The sequence below is a fragment of the Thermobia domestica genome, chromosome 5 (genome assembly GCF_964235325.1).
Source record: "Thermobia domestica chromosome 5, izTheDome1.hap1.1, whole genome shotgun sequence".
Classification (NCBI taxonomy): Eukaryota; Metazoa; Arthropoda; class Insecta; order Zygentoma; family Lepismatidae; genus Thermobia; species Thermobia domestica.
In genome coordinates, this window is record NC_137458.1 from 115,329,195 (window position 1) to 115,349,597 (window position 20,403).

Sequence of the window (20,403 nt, forward strand, 5' to 3'; positions counted from 1 at the left end):
CTTTGTCAGATGATGCAAGAACAGCATAAAAAAAAAATAGTGTCGTAATATTAGGCCAATATTTTACCAATTAATATTTTATTGTATATGTACTTCGTTGATTAGATTTTTTTATGTTCGCGAAAGTTCAAGTAATTGTAGGCCTCTTTGATATTGATTTATGTTTGAGACACACTGAAGATTTTAACGATTTTATGAACAATAAAACGTTCTAATATGTAAAGGGTTTCAGGATCTTTGAAAAAATGCTAGTTTGTTAATGCTTATTAAATGTACACGATAGTATATTGAAATTATATTGAAGTTTGTTAGCCTAATATATAATGTTTCTTCAAAGATGTAGAATATTACATTTTAAAGCTAAAATATACGTCTTGATAGTCTGTATATTTAGTTCCGGTAGCCTCATGGAAGTCATGTCACTTCTTTAGGGTAGTGAACGTCTGTTACTATTTTATTTGTAACTATTTTCTCAAGCTATGAAGTTGATATATAAAGGTACAAAGCAAACAGATATGTATAAATGTACCAAAAAGTGTTTGTATGAAGTACAGCGTTTTATAATGTTATAGCTGGATGTCCTTGCATAAGTAAACACTACGTGTATTATACATAGTTTTTAAATTATTGTTTTGTTATCGCACTTCGTAGGGGAAGTTCATTTTTCTCAACTGATCCCCGAAAGAGTAGTTAAGTTTAGGACAATTTATTAGGGAATTCTCCAAATAATATTTCGTGTTCATTATCCGCGGTTGCCGCGTCACTCGATTCCGCGATTATAGGCTGCCAAAAGCTTGAAAAAGTGAACTTTAAAGGTCCGTAGCTCCAAAACTATGGGATCTACCGTAGTCGGGTCAAGAATCAAGTTGGGAACTAGTATGTGCCCTATCCAAGTATCAAAGTTTCAGAATTCTTATAGAGGAAGTTGGTGAGTACTTCGAATTATATGCCCGTAGCCAAACTCTCTCCATAAATATTGCTGCGTGAGTACCGCAGGATTCTGAAATATGTATTTTTGGATAGCACACGTATTAGTTCCTAAGTGAAGTCGACCCGACTATGATAGGTCTCATAGTATTGGAGCTTTAAAGTTCATTTTTTTCATGTTTTCAACAGCCTATAACTCTGAAAGGAAGCATGTGCACCCAGGTTGGTCTATACTTTTCGTCTTATCTTGGTGTCAGGAATCACTTTCCAAACGTTGTCGGTGTTGTTTTGAAACACTATATATATATATATATATATATATATATATATATATATATATATATATATATATATATATATATATATATATATATATACCCACAGTGTCGGTTCCAGGATATGATCAAGGGAGGGGCTAAACCATAGTCTACCGTTTTATCTAGTGTAAAGCAGGATTGAAGCCCATTTTATCCAGTGTATAGCTGAGCGTCAAGGGAGCTATATATATGGATTATTTCATTTGCAAGTATGCCCCTCCCCCCAAACTCAGAACTCTGGCTACGTCCCTGATGTCGAGAAAACTTGTATGTTTTAGGTAAGCTGTAACTAGATATTTAGATTGTGGAAGTGTCTAGCTAAAGACACAAACCTCCACTTAAACATATCCTCATTCTGTACTCCATTTAGGTATATTCTGTATTCACCATTTAGCAACACTGAGAGGAAGAATAGTGAAGTGATGGTTGTGGTGACTGACCCAAGTGGCGAGGATGTAATTTGAGTATTTTTTTTTTCTAAAGAAATAAATAAAAAAGAAAGTGCACGTTGGCTATCCATAAAACAATGTAAATGCCTGGAACATGAGTTAATAGAGTACCTAACAGCTGCAGAAAGTCAATAGTTCATGAGTTAACATGTAACAAATTCACATGTTAAAAATAGTTTCGAAAGTGATTGAATTCTCAACGCTGTGAAAATTGCGAGATTTTACTGTGAACGATAACAATGATGTGAGTATGGATCTGGGATTAGTGTTAATTAATATGTTGTATCATAATGTAATTTAGTAATTACAGGTACTCGGCGAATACGTAGATATTTGTGTTGGTAGAGTTCTCTTTGTATATTTAGATGTACGCGCCTTAGAAAAACTTTAGTAGAGTATTTTTTCGCACTTGATCATTAACTATACTTGCATACTAATCTCAATTTCATTAAAGATACCATAAAAATAAACACATCGCATATAATGTTTTTAGATCTACCAGTACGTAATTTTTTGTTGTACTTTCAATACATTTATTTGTGCAGATTTAGAATAATCTGTCAAAATCAAAACAACATTACTTCACTTTTCTTCAAATGATTCCGAGACATTCTATACTGTTACTTTGATGGTGCATGCCTAAATAATTGGGTACAAATTAATAATTAGCGTGTAAGTGAATGGGCCAACCACGCAATAACTTGGGCTGTTTTTCCTTCAAACAATGCCCTAAGATTCAAAACACTTCTGTGCAATATGCTCAAGTTATGTACAGATTTATTACAGTGACTAGCAGAATTATTCGGACACTATAGTGTTTGAACAAAAGATGGGATTTATTTCAAAGAAAAAGCAAATGCAAATAATATACCATCATTTTCTCTGACATCCAACAAAGATAAACAATTTTACACTTCGAATATAAAATAACTTAAACAATGTAAAGTAACGAGATCAAAACAAACACAATACGAATTCGGGTGTTGCAAAATTATTCGGACACCTGACCAGATATGACACTTATCGAGTAAAAAATATAAAACTCAATATCTAATAGGCAGTCCTTTCTGCTTAAGCACTACATGTAGTCTATTTGACATACCATTCACAAGTTTGCGAGTGTATGCAACAATAATCTTGGCCCATTCTTGACGAAGCACGTCCTTCAGATGCTCCTTCGAGGTCATGCAAATTTTTCGAACTTGTTTCTCTAGTTTATCACACATTTCGAACTTGTTTCTCTAGTTTATCCCACAAATGTTCAATGGGATCATATCTGGAGACTGGAGAGGGGGATGGAGTGTCTTTGGGCAATTGTATAGTAACCACAGATTTACAATGTGAGCTGTGTTTCGGGTAGAATTTGAATGTATCTAATATCCACATTTTTCTGCCTTCTTCTTTAAATTAACTTTGAGAATTTGCAGGTAGAAGTGTTTGTTCATTGACCGTTCAATGAATACCAACTCATCTACTCCAGGCGCTGACATGCAGCCCTATACCATTACGCTCCCTCCTTTGTATTTTACTGACGGCTGCAAATTTTGTTTCTTCTCCACACCATTACCTTTCCATCAGAACTTACTTTCATCAGAAAAAATTACCTAGTTCCACCAGTTAGCACCCATATACTGGTATTATTTCGCAAAACTAGTCTTTTCTTCCTCTATGTTTTGTGATATGTGGCTTTCTGCATGCTACGCGGCCATGTAAACTAGTTCTTCTCAGGACTCTTCTAATTGTATCGGGACTCACGTCGATCCGCATTTATTCTCCAACCTCGGCAGCGAGTTTTGAAGCTGATTGATTCTTTTTACTGATCCTTTCGTTGATCCTTTCTTTTCGGACTATTACGGATTCCCGTCTCTCCGAAAATGTCTTTGGACGTGCCGTGTTAGGGAGGAAATCGACTCTATCTTCATCCTTGTATCGCTTGATAATATCACATACTGTACTTTTTCATTTGTGACATCTCTGCAATTTTTCTACAGCTTTTTCCTTTTTCGTAATGAAAAATTGCTAATTGTCACTTGGGCCGCGGTGGCTCAATGGTAGAGCGTTCACCTCTGGTGCTTGGGGTCCCGGGTTCGATCCCAGCCCCCGCCAAGTGAACTTTGTGGTGGACAAACATCGTGCTCGTGGGTTTTCTCGGGGTTCTCCCGTTTCCTCCCACTTTCTTCATTCCACCATTTCACTCATCTCTCATCATCACCGTCTCTAGCCTAACCGGCATAACCGTGGGACGTAAAACTTAAAGATTTCATTTCATTTTTTTTTTTTTACAAGTGAGGTCTGTGTATTCCACATGAGGACAAGGCGAACCTTATGGGCTCGCAAGAGAATGCGTCCGTAGGAGTAGGTGCGAAGCGACAGTGGGTATGGGCAAAATGATGGCATTACTCGAACAGACAGTTGTACCAAATTTTGACACACATTTCTTACATTTTTCCGGTTAGAAGTGTATTTCTTATAGTAGGATATGTACAAATTGAGGAGCTCTATTACTACTTGCAAATTAACTTCTGGAGGACTTAATATAAATACAGTGTGGACGTATGACACAGAAACTAATGCATGAAACGAACCAACTTGTGCTAGGTGGCCACTAAAGAGAACGAATTCTATCTAACCGAGTCAGGGCAGGAGGGTAGCAGGGGGATCCGAGTGGTAGCGAGGGTGTGCATCCGTAGGGATCAGGCGCGTGAGCGACGGGAGGTATGGGCATAAACGAGGATAGTGGAAAAGCACACTTACACATAGTTAAAATACTTTCACTATCACTCAAAATTGATTTCAATATGCTGTGCACTGACAATAATTACTTATATTCACATTCTCATTCCTTCATAAAAAATGTTTCGCATCGTATTTTATATATAAATTTTCTATTTTTTAGAACCACCCTCTCGAGTGAACCCAAAATGATTATTCTTGTTTTAAAAAAAGAAAAAAAAACTATGGTATGTTACCACTACAAGCAAGATATATATATTTCGTGTCAGGGCAGAGTATAGCTGGAGAATCGTGCATCCATAGAGAGTAAGCGCAAAGCGACTGACGGAAGGCATTCCAAAAATGATATTCATTCAAAAACTACGCACCAGTTTGTCCTAGGTGGCTACTACAAATAAAAATTTGTGCCGCGTCAGGACAGCGAAGGTGGTAGAACTACATGGTAGCACAGGAGTCAGTCTGTAGGGATGCGACGGTGGGTATGCGCAAAAACTATTATCATGCGAAATATACTAAACTCGCATCAACTTCTACTAACTGGCCACTGAAAGTAGCAGCTCGCCAATGCTTGTAAGTTGTGTTTACACGTGCCTCAATGTAGTTTTCGTAGTATTTCAACGTGTATGACGTGTGGGAAATAATTCTCGTGAGAGAAACTAACTACTTTAATCAGTATTGTATGCACTCAGAATTACTAACAGGTATACGCCTTCTTTTAGCACTTGTAATTGTTTCACATCAGTAACCCTACTCTTCTAAAACACAAGATTCCCTACGTTCTGAAGATTCTCCACCACTGGAAATTAATTTGTTAGTTCTCTTTCATATGCACTTACTCTCATTTTAACTGTTGTATGCGTAAATATAGTATCAACATTTGAGTTTAGTTTTGAGATATTTTGTGTTCGGGATAAGACTTTAACACCTCATGTCATGTAAAGGTACAGAGTGGCCCTAAAGTAGGTATACAGTCCCCTACTGATCGGTCATGACATTTTATATCATTTACTTATTGTTATCCATACAGGTATTGATTAATTTCTTCCTTATCTATTCTTAATTTATTTTCTCTTATACCTTAAAGTTCGGAACAAACCAAAGCAAATAAATTCATTATATTAATAAATTAAAATGTCATACTTGATCGATGCTGGTTTGTATACCTACTTTTGGGCCACCCTGTATAATACTTCGATTGACGGTACTGTTTCCTTGATTCCCGTTCACCTAATCTCGTTTAATCAGTACACTGTAAGAGTAAAGTTAAGTTAAATCATCCAAGAGATCTGATTCACTTAGATTTTACTTTAGGGAATGCATTCATTACAATGGATTGTCAATATTCGTAGTACAGAATGTGACTAGTAGCTTCAACGAGCACTCTCCTTTACGGTCTAACACTGCTCTTCGCCCTGAAACACTTTCCAGTAATTTACTGATTGTTCGCTGATACACAATGTATATAGAATTAAGAGACTGATTCTACAAAAGTAGTATATTTGTAGCCAGATGATGTGTGTTGAGCAATTCTCAATCTGCGTGAGATTTTGTTATCCTATAATAGCTAATTACATTTGAATTAGTTCCTAATGAGTCCAGTCATTGAATGGATTGTATAAAGTCGGTGTATTAGTAACCGTCTTGGAGATTTTCCACATATGGGAAAAGTTCGTTAAATATTTGGAATTGAATTAGTGATCTAAGGTTGGTAAGACTTATGAGGTTATTCATTCGTTAAAATGACTGTTTTTAATATTAGGTAACTAAAATTAGGTTAGTTAGATAGGTGTTTCTCAACCTGGGGAGCACGAAAGGCATATATGGGAGACGTGAAGGGAGATTGAACAGATTAGTGCAATTTAATTAGGGCATAGTAGCGAAAGAACATATTTTTAAATACTGTATTACTTTGGATTTGTTATTTTTATAGATATAACCTATTTTTATTATTATTATAATTATTTCTATACTTGTTGTCAAATACAGCAAAGGAATCTTAAACAAATCGAGAATCGTTTAAAAACAATTGAAGGGTAAGGGGAAGAAAGAAGGAATGTCACAAAACTGCATTTTCGAGAAAACGGCGTTTTAATATTGAAAACCACGTAAAAAAAAAAAAAAAGGTTAGTTAAATCTTTTGCCCCGTTTTAATGGACATTTCTACTTCTACGCATGCATGGCATATACAGTCAAATAATACCAAGAGTCACCAAAAGATAGGACAAAGCACCCGATAAAGCACATACATGGACATTCCTTGTTTTTTTTTTTTTTTTTCCTTATCCTTCAATTGTAGTAGAAAAGGCATGAAACTGGCGAAAAACTGCATATTGAAATACAAGAAAAATACAAATACAACTTGCAACAGTAACCGATGGGCAACAATAATTAAATAGTTATTGCAAAACGGAAATTACTTATATGCGTTGCAGGGAAGAAAATGTGATACGAATTAGGTTGAGTAAGCCTGAGTTAGATAAGAGTGGAATCACCATTTAGTGAGTTACATTATAATAATAAAATAGTCATGTGTATTATCCTTCATCCAACGTTCCTATGAACTTGTAGAAATATCCTTACTTTTTTTTTTTTTTTGTTACCTTTACGATCTAGACTTTCAGATTTTTAAAGTAGTAAAAGGAATGAAGCATGTAATATTGAAAGAGAAACCTGCATGAATGTCCCACGTGTATAAACTTCCAAAAACATCAGCTGATACACATACTTAGTTTACCTCTTTCATCTTACTTCCATATGTGTCTGTCATACCAGCACTATAGAAAAAACAGGAAGATCCAGTGTTTGTCTGAGTGATATTTTTAAAGTACGGTGGCCCAGTGAAGAGCACTCACCTCTAATGCCACAGGTCTTTGGTTCGATTTCAGGCCGTGTGAGTTGGTGGGGGACAACATCGTGTCCGTGAGGTTTTACGGAGTTACCCTGTTTCTTTCCTCATTCTAATCTCATAATTAATCAATTTCATCGATCAACCTTCTTATTTAGTCTAAATTACATATTTGTTGCTCGTTAAATTAAAGGTTTAATTTTTTGAAAGTACCTATGCTTGGAAAGATTCATGGAGATTTCTGTTGTATTTTCCTTTGTTCTTAAAATAAAATAAAAATAAAAATAAAAAAAAACAACTTCCGTCCGGGTTCAAACTTTTGAAAAAAAAAAAATAGAAAGACATGAGTGGTAGATGTATGAGTATATTTCTTCAATTATTATCTAAGTTAAATAGAAATGTGGAACAGGTTGTTGTTGGAAGATAGCACCCCTACCACTGAAGCTATATGAGACATGGGGCTACAGTTTAACGTAGAATCCGTTCAGATTACAAGGCTGTACAAATAGAGAAGGACACTGGCGAAAGAGATGATATGAGAGCAAAAATCCACTCTTTTGTCTAGCGTTAAAAAAAAAAAAAAAGAAAAAAAAGAAAATGAACACAATCCTTACGTCAGCCGGTAAGGTTACGATGAATATACCAGGGTAAGTTTTGCTCGAATTTTCCACTTTACCAACTTTTGAGATGAGATAGTTTCTGTTTATAGAATGAGTATTGTATATACTCGAATACAATTATACAAATAAATTTACAAATGGTAGCAATAGTAAACTACCGTACGTTCTGGAGATTGACAATTTGCTGCCCAATTAGGGCTCTTCTTATGTTATTTATTTGTAAATGATTCCATGTGCTTATTCTAATCAATCAGTGTAAACATGTTAACAAAATAAAGCTACTGACGTAAATATAATATTTTATTTTCATTGCAGGTAAAAATAGAATGCCTTTTAAACTCCGTTTGAAGAAGAGCCGTCAATATAATGTGGTATCAAAATCATTGTTTGTTATTTGCGTAGAGCTGCTAGATAGTACTTCCATAGAATGTACTTTGTCTGCACAAAGTGTAGGGAGAGAATGCTTGGACAATGTATGCCAGCGACTTGGCCTACAGCAGGTAACTTTCATGCAATCATTCGTTCGCACTAAAAATATATATATATGAAAAATAAGGGGAATAAGAGTTACTTTCTTTTCTTTTACCTCCAAAGTCTGTCTTATTGCATACTGGGGATTTGACATCCATAGGGAATCAAACTCGAGCGCAGTCCAGTCATTTCATTTTTACCATAATTTCGTAGTAAATGTCCAGAATTGTTCGTTATCTTAATCAGATACGTTAAATTGTATTGATCATTGTATTCAACTATGGTAGGCAAGTGATTTGCAGCCAGGTGTGGGCAGAAAAGTTGCAATATTTTTTTAATACTTAAAGCCATACATCGAAATGTGGAAAATCCACACATTACTTGTTTCTCAGTGAAAGAGCTGTGTAAATTCAGTAATTTGTCCTAGTGGTGCATTAAGTTCTAGATTTCTCTCTAAGAACTTTATCGTTTACCAGTACAACCAAATGCACACTATAAATTGCACCTCGTCGTTTATATGTGAAAGGAGCTTCTTCGAAGAGTTACGTGAAAAATGGTGGCGAATCCAGACTACGTGGTGGGGTTTCAATACTGCATACCCAAACCTCACAAGTGTGCCAACAACAATTGTAGCCCAATCTAGCTTAGCGTTGGCGTGGAACAATTGAATGTCACGTGACTCCCATTAGGTTGGTTGTCTCGGATTGCACGCCGTAACTTGGTTAGTTACCTTGGTAGCAACAGTAAGCCCAGGGCATGAAACCTCAACAAACAGTCCATTCTGTATGTCTCAATAAACAATAGTCGATATTTTCAATGATGACAGGGACTGTAAATACTTCTTGCGAGCTGGAGTTGATGTATACTTATTTCGGATATAGTGGTATGCCCAAGTTTCATCTATGTTCCATTCCCGCAAGGAACTCGTGTTTTATATGACAATACCGCTGCAAATGATTGTCTCATTATCATTCACTGTGGTTTCTGTTCCTCGTTAGGTGCAATAGATCAGCGGAAACAAAGCTTGCAGTACCGCAATGGATCATGCACAATGTCATACACACTTCCGTGGTATTAACCATTTCTGCTAGTGTGTAAAATGTCAGATACTATTTACTCGTGAAACCCCATCAATTCTTTGAATCACAAATGGGATAGTTTCAGTTCTGTCACATTTGTGCGTCCTGAAAATATGAAATACCACCTTCGTGCAGTTGTATAGCCCATCTAATCATTTCCTTTAACTATTATCATTTGTCTGTTAATGTCATCCTTTTTTATTTGTTTATTTTTAAAACAAAAAGTCAAGCCAGTACTGTACTGAGAAATGGTAATACGGCGACGGTACGTGACGTTTAGGCGCCGCCGTTTGGGCACTGGACTTTTGGGCGCGAGTTAAATTAAAAAGTCATTATGTTAGGCGCTGAGTACTAAGCTCGAATCAAGATATCACAAGGTGTCTACTGTAGTGGAAGTCCTTGAATTATACTGGATTTTGTTTTACATACTAGAAATACTGGAATTTCAAAATTCTAAAAACTGAATTAACAATTAAATTTTGTAAATTTAAGTTTCAGCCAAAGTTAAGTGTGTTTTTTATTTGATAACTTTTCAAGCTAAGTAGACCAGTCTAGATATGATTGCCTGTATTACATACATAGTGAACCTATTCCATTAATTCGGGGTACTTCTACTGTAGTTAAGCAGGCCTTCTACTGTAGTTATGCGATAAGTGTAAATGTCAAACACATTTCTAGGGCCTAAATGACCAATATATGTACACTTAACAATTATTTTTCACTTTGAAATCTTCTTTTTTTTCCTTTCGCTACTTTCTTCAATGCAGATTAAATTCTTACAATGGGACGGAAAAAAGTGTGTTAAGTTTTGATTTTTATATTGGAATGTTTAAAAAAAAATGATACCCGAAATACGGCATACTGCAGTTCCTAAACTCAGTGTCTTAGACACCCTGTATCAACATCTTTCCCTCAACTCGATTAGGATTTAGGAATTTAGATTTCTGGGCTTTCGGCATCTAAGGCCATTTAGCCCGTCACGTTTGAGGGAGTACACTATCCGGGGAAAGGGGAGGAAGGAAGCGGCCTGGACCTATAAATTACGTACCACCCCGGCATTTGCCTGGTGTCAATGAGGAAAATCCAGGAAAACCTCATTCAGGGTGGCTGGCGTGTGACAAAGAGCGTGTTACAATTTTTCGACAGAATGCCCCCATCGGGAATCGAACCTGGGATTACTCGCACCGAAGGCGAGAACATTAGCGACTACGCTACGCGGGGCCACTTCCCTCAACTCGAGTGCGCGGAAATCTTTTATTGGTAGTTCTTTATTGGACTTAAGGAAGAGAAGAGTTTGGCAAACATAATACGAAAGAAAACAAATTTTAATATTCATAAGTATGTAATTATTAACTTTAAAAAAAATACAAAAATTAAATCAATATGTTTTAATTAGCATTAAGAAAATTACTAACAGTTCGTCTGATTCCTTCATTTCCTAGCTTTCTTATATAATACAAAAATGAGATCATTAGATCAGAAGTACAAGAATCGTAAACAAGCGGAAAAATCAATCCATGACGAGGTTAGGCAACAAATGCCACAAACGCATTAAACTATTTAATTTAGATGAATAAATAAGATAGAGATAGAAAATATACAGATAAATGAGGTGAGATAAAGATAGAAATGTAGGAAATGTATATCTTGATTCGCACTTAGTTTTCAGTGCCTAGCTTACTTTATATGTAATTTTTGCTATGTACCTCGCGCCCAAACGTCTGGCGCCTAAACGGCTTTGCGCCCAAACGGCAGCGCCGAAACGTCCGCGCCCAAATGGTGGCGCCCAAACGTCCTGTCCCGTATGGCGATCGTTACAGATAAGGAAGTGGAAGTATTAGTAGAAATGCAAGGGCTCGGAAAAACCGGCTTTTTTTGGGGGGGGGGGAAGAACGGCTTTTTCTGCTTCGGTTTTTTGCTGGGAAATTTTGGGCTTTTTTCAAAATTCTGCCTTAAATTGATAAAGCAGATTTCGCTTCGCTTCTCTAAAAACTCATTTAATTAGTGGTTGATGCAGATAATAATGTAAAACTTCGAAAATATACCATGAATTTCGGGGTTGTTAAAAATCGGTACTTTCCCGATTTTTCTATTCATTTATCACATAAGCTATCACATACGTAATAATCTTCCACCTATCAGGTGCTTCGGACCTGCAAAATCGGTAAAGTCCCGAATTCTGTGATGTACTGACTGTTTCTTAAGCTTGTTTAGAATCGGAAAGTATCGAATTTTCTGTAGCGTTTGGTTTCCAAGGCTCTAGAATATATGTAACCATTGTTACAGTTTACCCAGTCCTTAATGTTTCTGAATTTTTAACAAGAGGAATGAGGAATTCAAGACGGGACTTTAATAAAAAAATAAATAAATAAACGGAGTACAGGGTTTCTCTGGAAAGTAGTAGGACTAAATTTTTAAAAAAATATTCGCAATTTTGTCACGTCGACTTAATAATTTTTTTTAAATATTCCCCTTCTGCATCAACACAGCGTTTGCGATTACTCTTCCAATCACTGAAGGCTCCCTGGAACGCAGAAACTGGAATGCTCTTCAGCTTCCTCGTTACAGCCTCTTGAATGGCCTGGACCGAGCCGTGGTGCCATGCTTTCATGACCCTTTTCACTCGGGGAAAGAGGAAGAAGTCTGCAAGAGCGACATCTGGGCTGTAGGGTGGCTGGGGAGACTGTGTGATGCCGTGTTTGGTCAGGAAGTCCATGGCAGCAAAGGCGGTGTGGGTCGGTGCATTGTCTTGATGAAGCTTCCACGATCCAGCGATTGCTCGACGGACGCGAGCGACTCGTTTTCTGGGTATTTCAGGTGCTTCCACGTAGAATACAGCATTCACAGTCTGACCAGGCTGTACAAACTCTCTGTGAACCACTCCTTTGCAGGAAAACATAATCAACATCATTTTCGATTGCTCATGCGAGCTGTTTTCAGGCCCGTACACTCAATGTGCAGTCAGAGTTCAAAAGTTTCGCACTTTCACTAAGTTTTCATCACCTTTTTGCCGTTTAAGACCGTTCTGATCCTTTCTCATCTTCAACTTGCTCTCTTCCCTCTCGAAACAATTTATGCCACTCAAAAACACTTGATCCACCCATGGCATCGTTCCCATAAGCAGTTTTGATCATGTCATGGGTTTCACTCGCAGTTTACCCAGTTTGACGCAAAACTTCACCGCGTAACGTTGCTCTTACAAACTATTCATTGTAAAGCTGACAAGGCACCTTAAAAGGGGTTCACTTTAAACTCACTCTGCACCTCGTGAAGGCTTGGAGACGACTGGCAACTGGTAGCTGAGACCCACTATTATCCAACCAGCGCAGTAACATTCCCCTGTTTCGCGACGTTTTGGCGGGAAAAAAATCAGTCCTACTGCTTTTCGGACAACCCCTGTACATTTAGTTAAGTCACGCACAACTGCACAACAAACATGTGTGAGTGGTTATCTTTTGCACATCTATCCGGAAGTCCGGGATTCAATCCCGCATTCGACCATTCTAACAAAAGTTTTTCTTAATTATATCTGTGAATGTAGAGATAGTGTGTGTACTGTGAGTCCTGCCGACTTCCTTTCTTATTGTTTTTAAATCGTTGTTACTACTAATTACCAGCAGTAACGGATTTGCGAAGGTTAGGGTAGGAGGTGTCTTCCGGACTGAACCTGTTCCCCGAAATTACGGAATTTCTAAAACAAACGAAATAATTGTTATGCATTTACTCATAAACTTCAAGCTCCCCTCAAATAAAAATTACGAATGTTTAGAAAGACTAAACATTATTAAGAAAAACCCTTCCCAAAATACTTGCCTAAATCCGCCGTTGATTGTCAGTATAAAGTGGTCTTGAAGGTTGCATCCGGAAGATTATTGCTGAATATACAAAGGAAACGAAATATTAGTTATGTCTGTACTCATAAATTTCAAGCTCCTCCCAAATAAAATTTAGAGGTTTTTAGAAAAAACAATCAGAGAAACAACCATCCCAAAATACTTTTCTAAATCCGCTACTGATTATTTGTATAAAATGGTATTCAAGGCTGTATCCGGAAGATTATTGCTAAATCATTGCACAGCTACAGTGTAAGAGAAATGTGAAGTACGCTCTGACGGATATATTGAAAAACATACATTTAACTTATGTGCTAGTACTGAGCTGTAAAAAATAAGACACGGATGACTAAAAATGAAATTATCTAGAGAAGAAAAGAAAATGTTGATAGCTGAGAAGTTAAAATAATGTTAAATAGCCTTTAAAATCACTCTCAAATACTACATACTTTATGTTTACTTTAATTCATAAAACATGTGCTCCATCCATCATGATGGTGAATTCCAGAGCGGAATATGGCGTTTAGGTCGTGAAATCTTATTTAACTATAGAGTATACTATAAGAAAGCTATTTAGATACAAAAATCATGAAAACGAATAAAAGCCAAAATTTCAGTTTTTTTCCAAAAAAAGCCGGCTTTTTATGTGAAAAAAAAAAAGATTAAAAAAAGCCGGCTTTTTTGCATCTCTAAGAATTAGTATATAACTTAGTATATGTATATGTTCTGTTCTCATTATTCTGCCTTCCGTATACTTCAAAAACAAAAAAAAAAAAAAAAAAAAAAAAAGGTGTGATTTATTGACTCATGTTCATTGGACTAAATGACTTGGAAAATATATTAAACTTGTTAATTCTATCTTTATAACCTAATCTCGGAATTTGACGTAAATAAAACAGTCCAAAATTAATTTTCCAAGAATACGTAAGTAAGAATTTTAAAAATCATTGTTTGCGTATAGATTTTTTTTTTTTCGTATTGTATCGATTACTTTCCCAGGTGCTATTGTATCCTTGTAACAAACCATATAAACTGATTGTTGCATAAAATTAAAAGCATTCTTAATAGCCTGTCAGCGCCATTATTTATGGTTTTCCGGACGGGAGTTCGTTGCTTCTTAAATCAAGCGGCTACCCATTGATTGTATTACAGTGCTGTCTACACTGAAAAATATGTGTTCCCACTGGACATCAAACTCAGAATTGCGCATATGAAAGGCACGTGCGCTATCCGCTTGACTATAGGAGAGTGTAAAATTTGTTGTGTATATATATATTTAATTTTGTGTAGATTAATCATTAGTCACCACCCTAATTTTCTTGATTCTTTAGCTACTAATGAGCAGTAATTCAACTCTTTCTTGTTTAATGTTTTTGAGAAAAAAAAGTACAATATTTCCATTAAATTGACCAGTCTATGGTTACCTTTTTATTTTTAAGGACACAATCTAGTAATAATCTTATCTTTTCAGCCGGAATTTTTTGGCCTCCGATATGTGAGCCGCCATAGCAACCCTCAGTTAAGATGGGTAGAAATGGAACGTCCTTTAAAGAGACAGCTGGATAAATATGCGAGGGAATCCAATTTGTTCTTGGGTGTCATGTACTATGTTTCGGATATCAGCTTGATTAAGGACGAAATGACAAGGTCAGTTGGATTCTTTTTCGAGTTGTATTATGTGAAGCGTCAATGCAACTTTTGTATAATAGTTTTAATATCCATTATGCTCATGGCCGCTAATAACCAAGTTATTTTATTCAGCGACTCTTTTGAACAGTGAATATGTTAGGAATTATATTAATACCGTGGACAAGGAGTTAATGAAATTATGAAAATAGTAGAAAACTACTTAAAAATATTTTTGAAAAATGAATGAAAGATAAACCATAAAGTTAGGAAAAATAATAACATAACGCACAACAAAAATTATATTGGAAAAATTTTGTAGAAAAACAATTGTAAGAATAAAAATATTGTAAGTGTGCGTGTAAATCAGCACAAGTAATTACGTCAGTGAATGTTACTAAATATGTTTCCTGAGATGAGAAAATTAGTGACAAATCCAATGGTCATAAACAGTTATTTTAGTAACAGTGACACACACACACAAACAGTAGTTCCTTTACTTTATTTACCTTCAGAAATATAATATCTGTCGATTATACATCAATCAACTACAATCAATGTTTATAAGTTACAAGATTAATTAAGAGAGGTAAATCACACCTTTAAACTCACCTGATTTGCTTTCGAAGAACATGAGCTAAAGGGAAGCAGACGACCATTGACTGGCGCTTATTGTTTAAAACTGTACGTGTATATACTATGGATTTCAGCTAAAGAGCTCTTCAGTTACTTGTGAGACTAAATAACGTTTTTCAACGATCTCCCACCAGTAATAATACTTTAATATCCAGAAATATACAGTAGATATATAGATTAACAATTGATCTAACGTTCACCTTGCATTAACAATAGATATTTATATGTAGTACAAAACACATATAACATCAATAGCACGATAGTCTTCTTAGTGTTCCCCAAAAATTAGCATAAGATTCTGCATAACATCAGAACGTAAAGAATGATGAGAGCGCGATGGCAGAAATTTCTATGTCTTTCTGCGATGAGTTTTTCTAAGTCAAAAGTTTTCTGCAGGAATTATGCAAATATTTCTTGCAGAAGAAATACTTGTGATTCTTAAAAATACGCTTTACGCGACGTATAAAACAGTTCAAACTATATTTATGCAAGGAGTCCGTCCATTTAAGACATCTACATATAGCAGGCATGTTTTTATACTTTTCTGTTGGCTTTTTTTCCTCCTCTGGCAATTTTTCTGCACAGGCGTGGCATATTTTCTGCGATCACATCGCAGATCGCGGCATGGTCTGCTATGGGGGATGAGAGTACCTACATTTATCCATCAACTCGAAGAATACTTTTAATATCATACATTAATCTTCTTAGTTCACAATTCGTCGTTTCATATTATCCAATATTTCATAACAGCAGTAATACATAATTACATCGTTGACTCATTCATATTGACTAAATATCATCATACTTCATCATCATTTCAACTTACTTTCTAATGTTTATTTAGCAAACTAATTATTATTCTGCCTTTCTCTCTTCCGTTCATAACATTGCAATATCAGTTGAATAAACACATATAAATAGATTATGGAGGAACAGCTAAAACTGCATTAAGATTTGTGCTATGGTGAATTGTTTGACTAAGCTTTACTCACAAGTTGTTACCAGGTTCTACTGTGACATTAACCTGAATTTTTTTATTTAGAAACTGCTGCATAATATATACCATATCATTTTTGATGATATATGCCACTTTCAGATTTAATGTCAATTATTCATGGCAATAAGAAAGTAAAGAATGATTCGTAGGACAGAAATAATTTAAAGTTTCATAATGTAACAACAAGAACTCATTACAAAAACCAGGAATCACTAAGGAATATATGTATTCAATGTTCAATACAACGCTCTTTTTTTTCTTCTCCCAGTTTTCTTTTCTGCGCCGTGACATTTCAAGGAAATGTTATGGGTTATTGGTTTCACAGGTTCTATAATACATAAGTATAATATCTTAATATAATAATTCTGCAAAATATTAAAGAACATAGAAAATAGATAATTAATAAATTAATATTACGAACAAAGAAAAGCAAATTAAGAAACAAAATGTAACGTTACTTTTGGGCCGTTACAAGTTTTCGTAATGAAGGTTACAGGTGAGATGGGATAAGGCACAGTTTCAAGTAAGGTGGTGAATATGGAACAAGAAGGATTTAGAATTTTACTAGGAAGTGGACGCTGATATGGTATTGAGTATGGAATTAAAAGTAGGTTGTTCTGTGGTGAGTTTTGTAAATCGTTTCCCGATATAAATGATATGGTAAAACGAATGCAGGTTCTTTAGGTGGTCAGTACATAGGTTAGAGAGCGTTTGAGGATTGAGTGGTGAAGTATAGAGATATGTTTGTGTGTTGTTGATGGATTTGATATGTACGTAAGTTTTGAGACGTCCGTCGTCAAATCAGGATCAGATCTAGAAATGGTGACGGTATAATTGGAGAACGACGAAATGAATTGGATTGGACATTTTAGGAACAAGGATTAATTTTAGCGCGGTTTGAGTCCGTATTGGGGAAGTGTAGTGATGAACGGCTGTGAATAAATTGAGGTATAATAGGGGGCAACTTTAGCTTTATTATCCTCCACTTTCATCCAGACAGAAGCACAGAATACCACCAATAAGTTTGGCACAACCTGTTTGTCCTCGTTTGTCCTGAATTGTAACATCCCAGGTCATGCCATGTTAAGTAGGGCATGTTTCAGAAAATCATTATGCGATTGTTATTTACTACAAAGCCAGATTGTTATTTACTACAAAGCCAATGCAATTTGTAGATTATTTGTGGAACTTTCGTAGGTTGTTCTTATTTCGTCTTTATGCCTCAAAATGTCCTCACAGTGTTTCACGTTTCGTTCGAGTTTATTGAGTTGATTTTGAGTTTAACGTCGCTTTCAGCAGTGAGGCTATATGATACAGGACCTATTGATTAACGTGGGATCCGAACCACATGAGCTTCCTCTAGTTTATTGTCTGTAGCTTATTTCAATTTTAGTACTTCTTCACTTCTATTCTTTTCCGAATTTAGGTACCATTACTTTCTGCAGCTTAAAATGGACGTAATTGAAGGAAGAATAAACTGTAATCCAAAACAAGCTGTCATGTTAGCTAGTTACAGCATGCAAGGTAAGTATTTTACTGTTTATATTTTATTACGAAATAATCTGGTGTAATATATTTATGAATTAGCAGATGTTGTAGTGTTACAATGTAATTTTATTGAAAGTGAACTGTAAGAAACAATTGTCATATTTAACATATTTTTTGTTCTGTAGCGTGTACACAGTTTGTCTTGTAATTTTCTGGACCAGGACGAGAAATCAGGAACCACACATGCACTGACATATATTGTTTCAATACATTCCGTGCACTTGAATGTACTACATGTACTACGCTCATACAATTTGTCAAAACACTTCTGAATATTTTGACTAAATATCCGAGATATTCGATCGAAGCTCTTTCAATGCCTGCAGCAGCATCAAAGTGGGCACCCTTCAGCCACAGTTCCAGTGTGATGGTAAGGAAGTAGTTGGAGATAGATCAGAAGAATAGGATGATGATTAAGCAGAACGTTCGCTTTGGAAAGCAAAGATTGATGGACAAGCATAGACCGATGGCTCGGTGCATTGTCAGTGAAAATGGATCGTCTGCTTTTGTAGTATTTTGGGCACGCTCATAGAATTCGTGCTTACAGGCGTTACAAAACCTTAAAACAGGACTTCCCTTTAAGGATCTGTCCATTGAGAACAAGTTCTCCATGAATGATATTCATGGTTTCTAGGGAAGTAATGAACATCGTCGTATCACGAAACTTCTATAGTTGAACTTCCTTGGGTTTAGGAGTAGACTGGCTCTTTTACACCGAACTCTGGTGCTTTATTAACGACTCAATAACCGCCACGTTTTATCACTAGCCAAGATAGTTTTCAGGCAATTGGAATCCTGTTTGCACCTCTAATCGGGTCTTGTCAGTTTTTTTTTTTTTTTTTTTTTTCCTGATTATTGGAAAGACCATTTGGAACAATAAGTGAGTAATGGTTTTAGTTATTATTCCATTAAGATTTTCGATCAGTCTTACAAAATAAATGCTGGTTATTTTAAAAATTATGTTTTAAAAATTACGGTATAATACGAAGATCTTTTGCGCGTGGATGTGCATGGACTCAACATCAGTCCGGAAAATTAAGAGATATACATTGTGTCGTGCTTAAATATACTTTATTACTGTAGATAACAAGAAGTAGAAGTACAGATGTTTAATTTTATCTTGCTTGTTTACCTATGTTCATTGATGGAAGAATTCTTTTGAACTTACGGTGTTAATTTTCCATCTTGTTCTATGCTTTTCACCAGAGAATACGTACTTCGTAAATCATTAATGTTTAGAACAGAAAACCTGTCATATCATATCTTGCACTTCAGTCGGTTAAAAGGATAAACTTCGTAACCCAAGAGGAATTTACGAGATTTGGATAATCGTTGGCTCACGTGATCTCGAATTGAGTTTCAGTATAACTATTCAAGTGTTGACCTACCATCCTGAGAATTACGGAGCTATATGAATCAAGAAATGGCGAAAGTCATGAGGAATAGGATGGGAACTTGGATACTGGCTGGTCCAAATAGCTGACGCACGTGGTCCCGGGTTTTATCCCTTGCTAAGCCTCGGATAAAAGTTCAAGGTAAAAGTAGTTCGGATCCCATTTTAAAAAACCAGTCCCGTATTATATATGGCCCCAGTTGACAATAAACTACCATCAATAGAAACTGATTTATAGGGTAATGTGAGCTTAGTGCAGTAGAGCAACGTACTATCTCAGTACTGTTAACTTTGATTTGGTGTTTTATTTTGCTTTTTAGCTGAATTTGGAGACCATGATCCAGAACGTCACACGTCAGAATATCTGAAAGATTTTGCTCTTTTTCCTAAGGTAGGTAACTTGACAGAAACTGATTAAAAAGGGACTTAATCACAAAATACTCATTGAAGGACAGAATAAAAGTTACCCTCTCTCTTCGTTTTTTAGTTAATGTAGTAAGGAATTCAGAAAGCAAAAAGTAAACAATAATGAATATAAATTAGAGCTATTAAAACCAATGGAAAGTTGTCTAAACTCAAAGGGAATTTATGTTTTATAAATTTTATAATTTCCGAAGTAGAAGTGCAAAATGATACTTTATATTATAGGGTGTAACTGAAGGGCACGGCAAAATTTCAGGGGCGGATTCCTTATGAGTAGACAAGTAAAAAAGTTCATATGGCCAAATATCGAGAAATGCATCGTTACGGAGTGACGGGCATTGAACTGCCTGATGGTGTGAACGTCACATTCTAGACGACCCGCAATGTGACTCAATTTAATCTCGATAGCTCAGCTCGTAATTAAGCTAGGGGGATAATTTTGGTATCAATGTCTTCCTGAAGGATGAAGCTTAAACTAATATGCATTTTAACGGGTGGACGCAGAT

General features: G+C 35.8%; 1 protein-coding gene across 3 annotated transcripts in view; it reads left to right on the forward strand.

Moving 5' to 3' along the window:
* Positions 1–1,639: 1,639 nt before the first annotated feature.
* The window catches only part of Pez (protein tyrosine phosphatase non-receptor pez), a 116,236-nt gene continuing 97,472 nt past the window's right edge, over positions 1,640–20,403 (forward strand). For 2 of the 3 annotated variants that reach the window (XM_081758940.1, XM_081758943.1), the window contains exons 1-5: positions 1,641–1,937; positions 8,207–8,391; positions 14,746–14,921; positions 17,960–18,057; positions 19,795–19,865. In XM_081758940.1, the coding sequence (XP_081615066.1) occupies positions 8,218–8,391; positions 14,746–14,921; positions 17,960–18,057; positions 19,795–19,865 (519 nt within the window). In that variant the 5' untranslated portion in view covers positions 1,641–1,937; positions 8,207–8,217. Of the gene's footprint in view, positions 1,938–8,206; positions 8,392–14,745; positions 14,922–17,959; positions 18,058–19,794; positions 19,866–20,403 lie in introns of all 3 variants that reach the window. The other variant, XM_081758941.1, reaches the window with a different exon arrangement.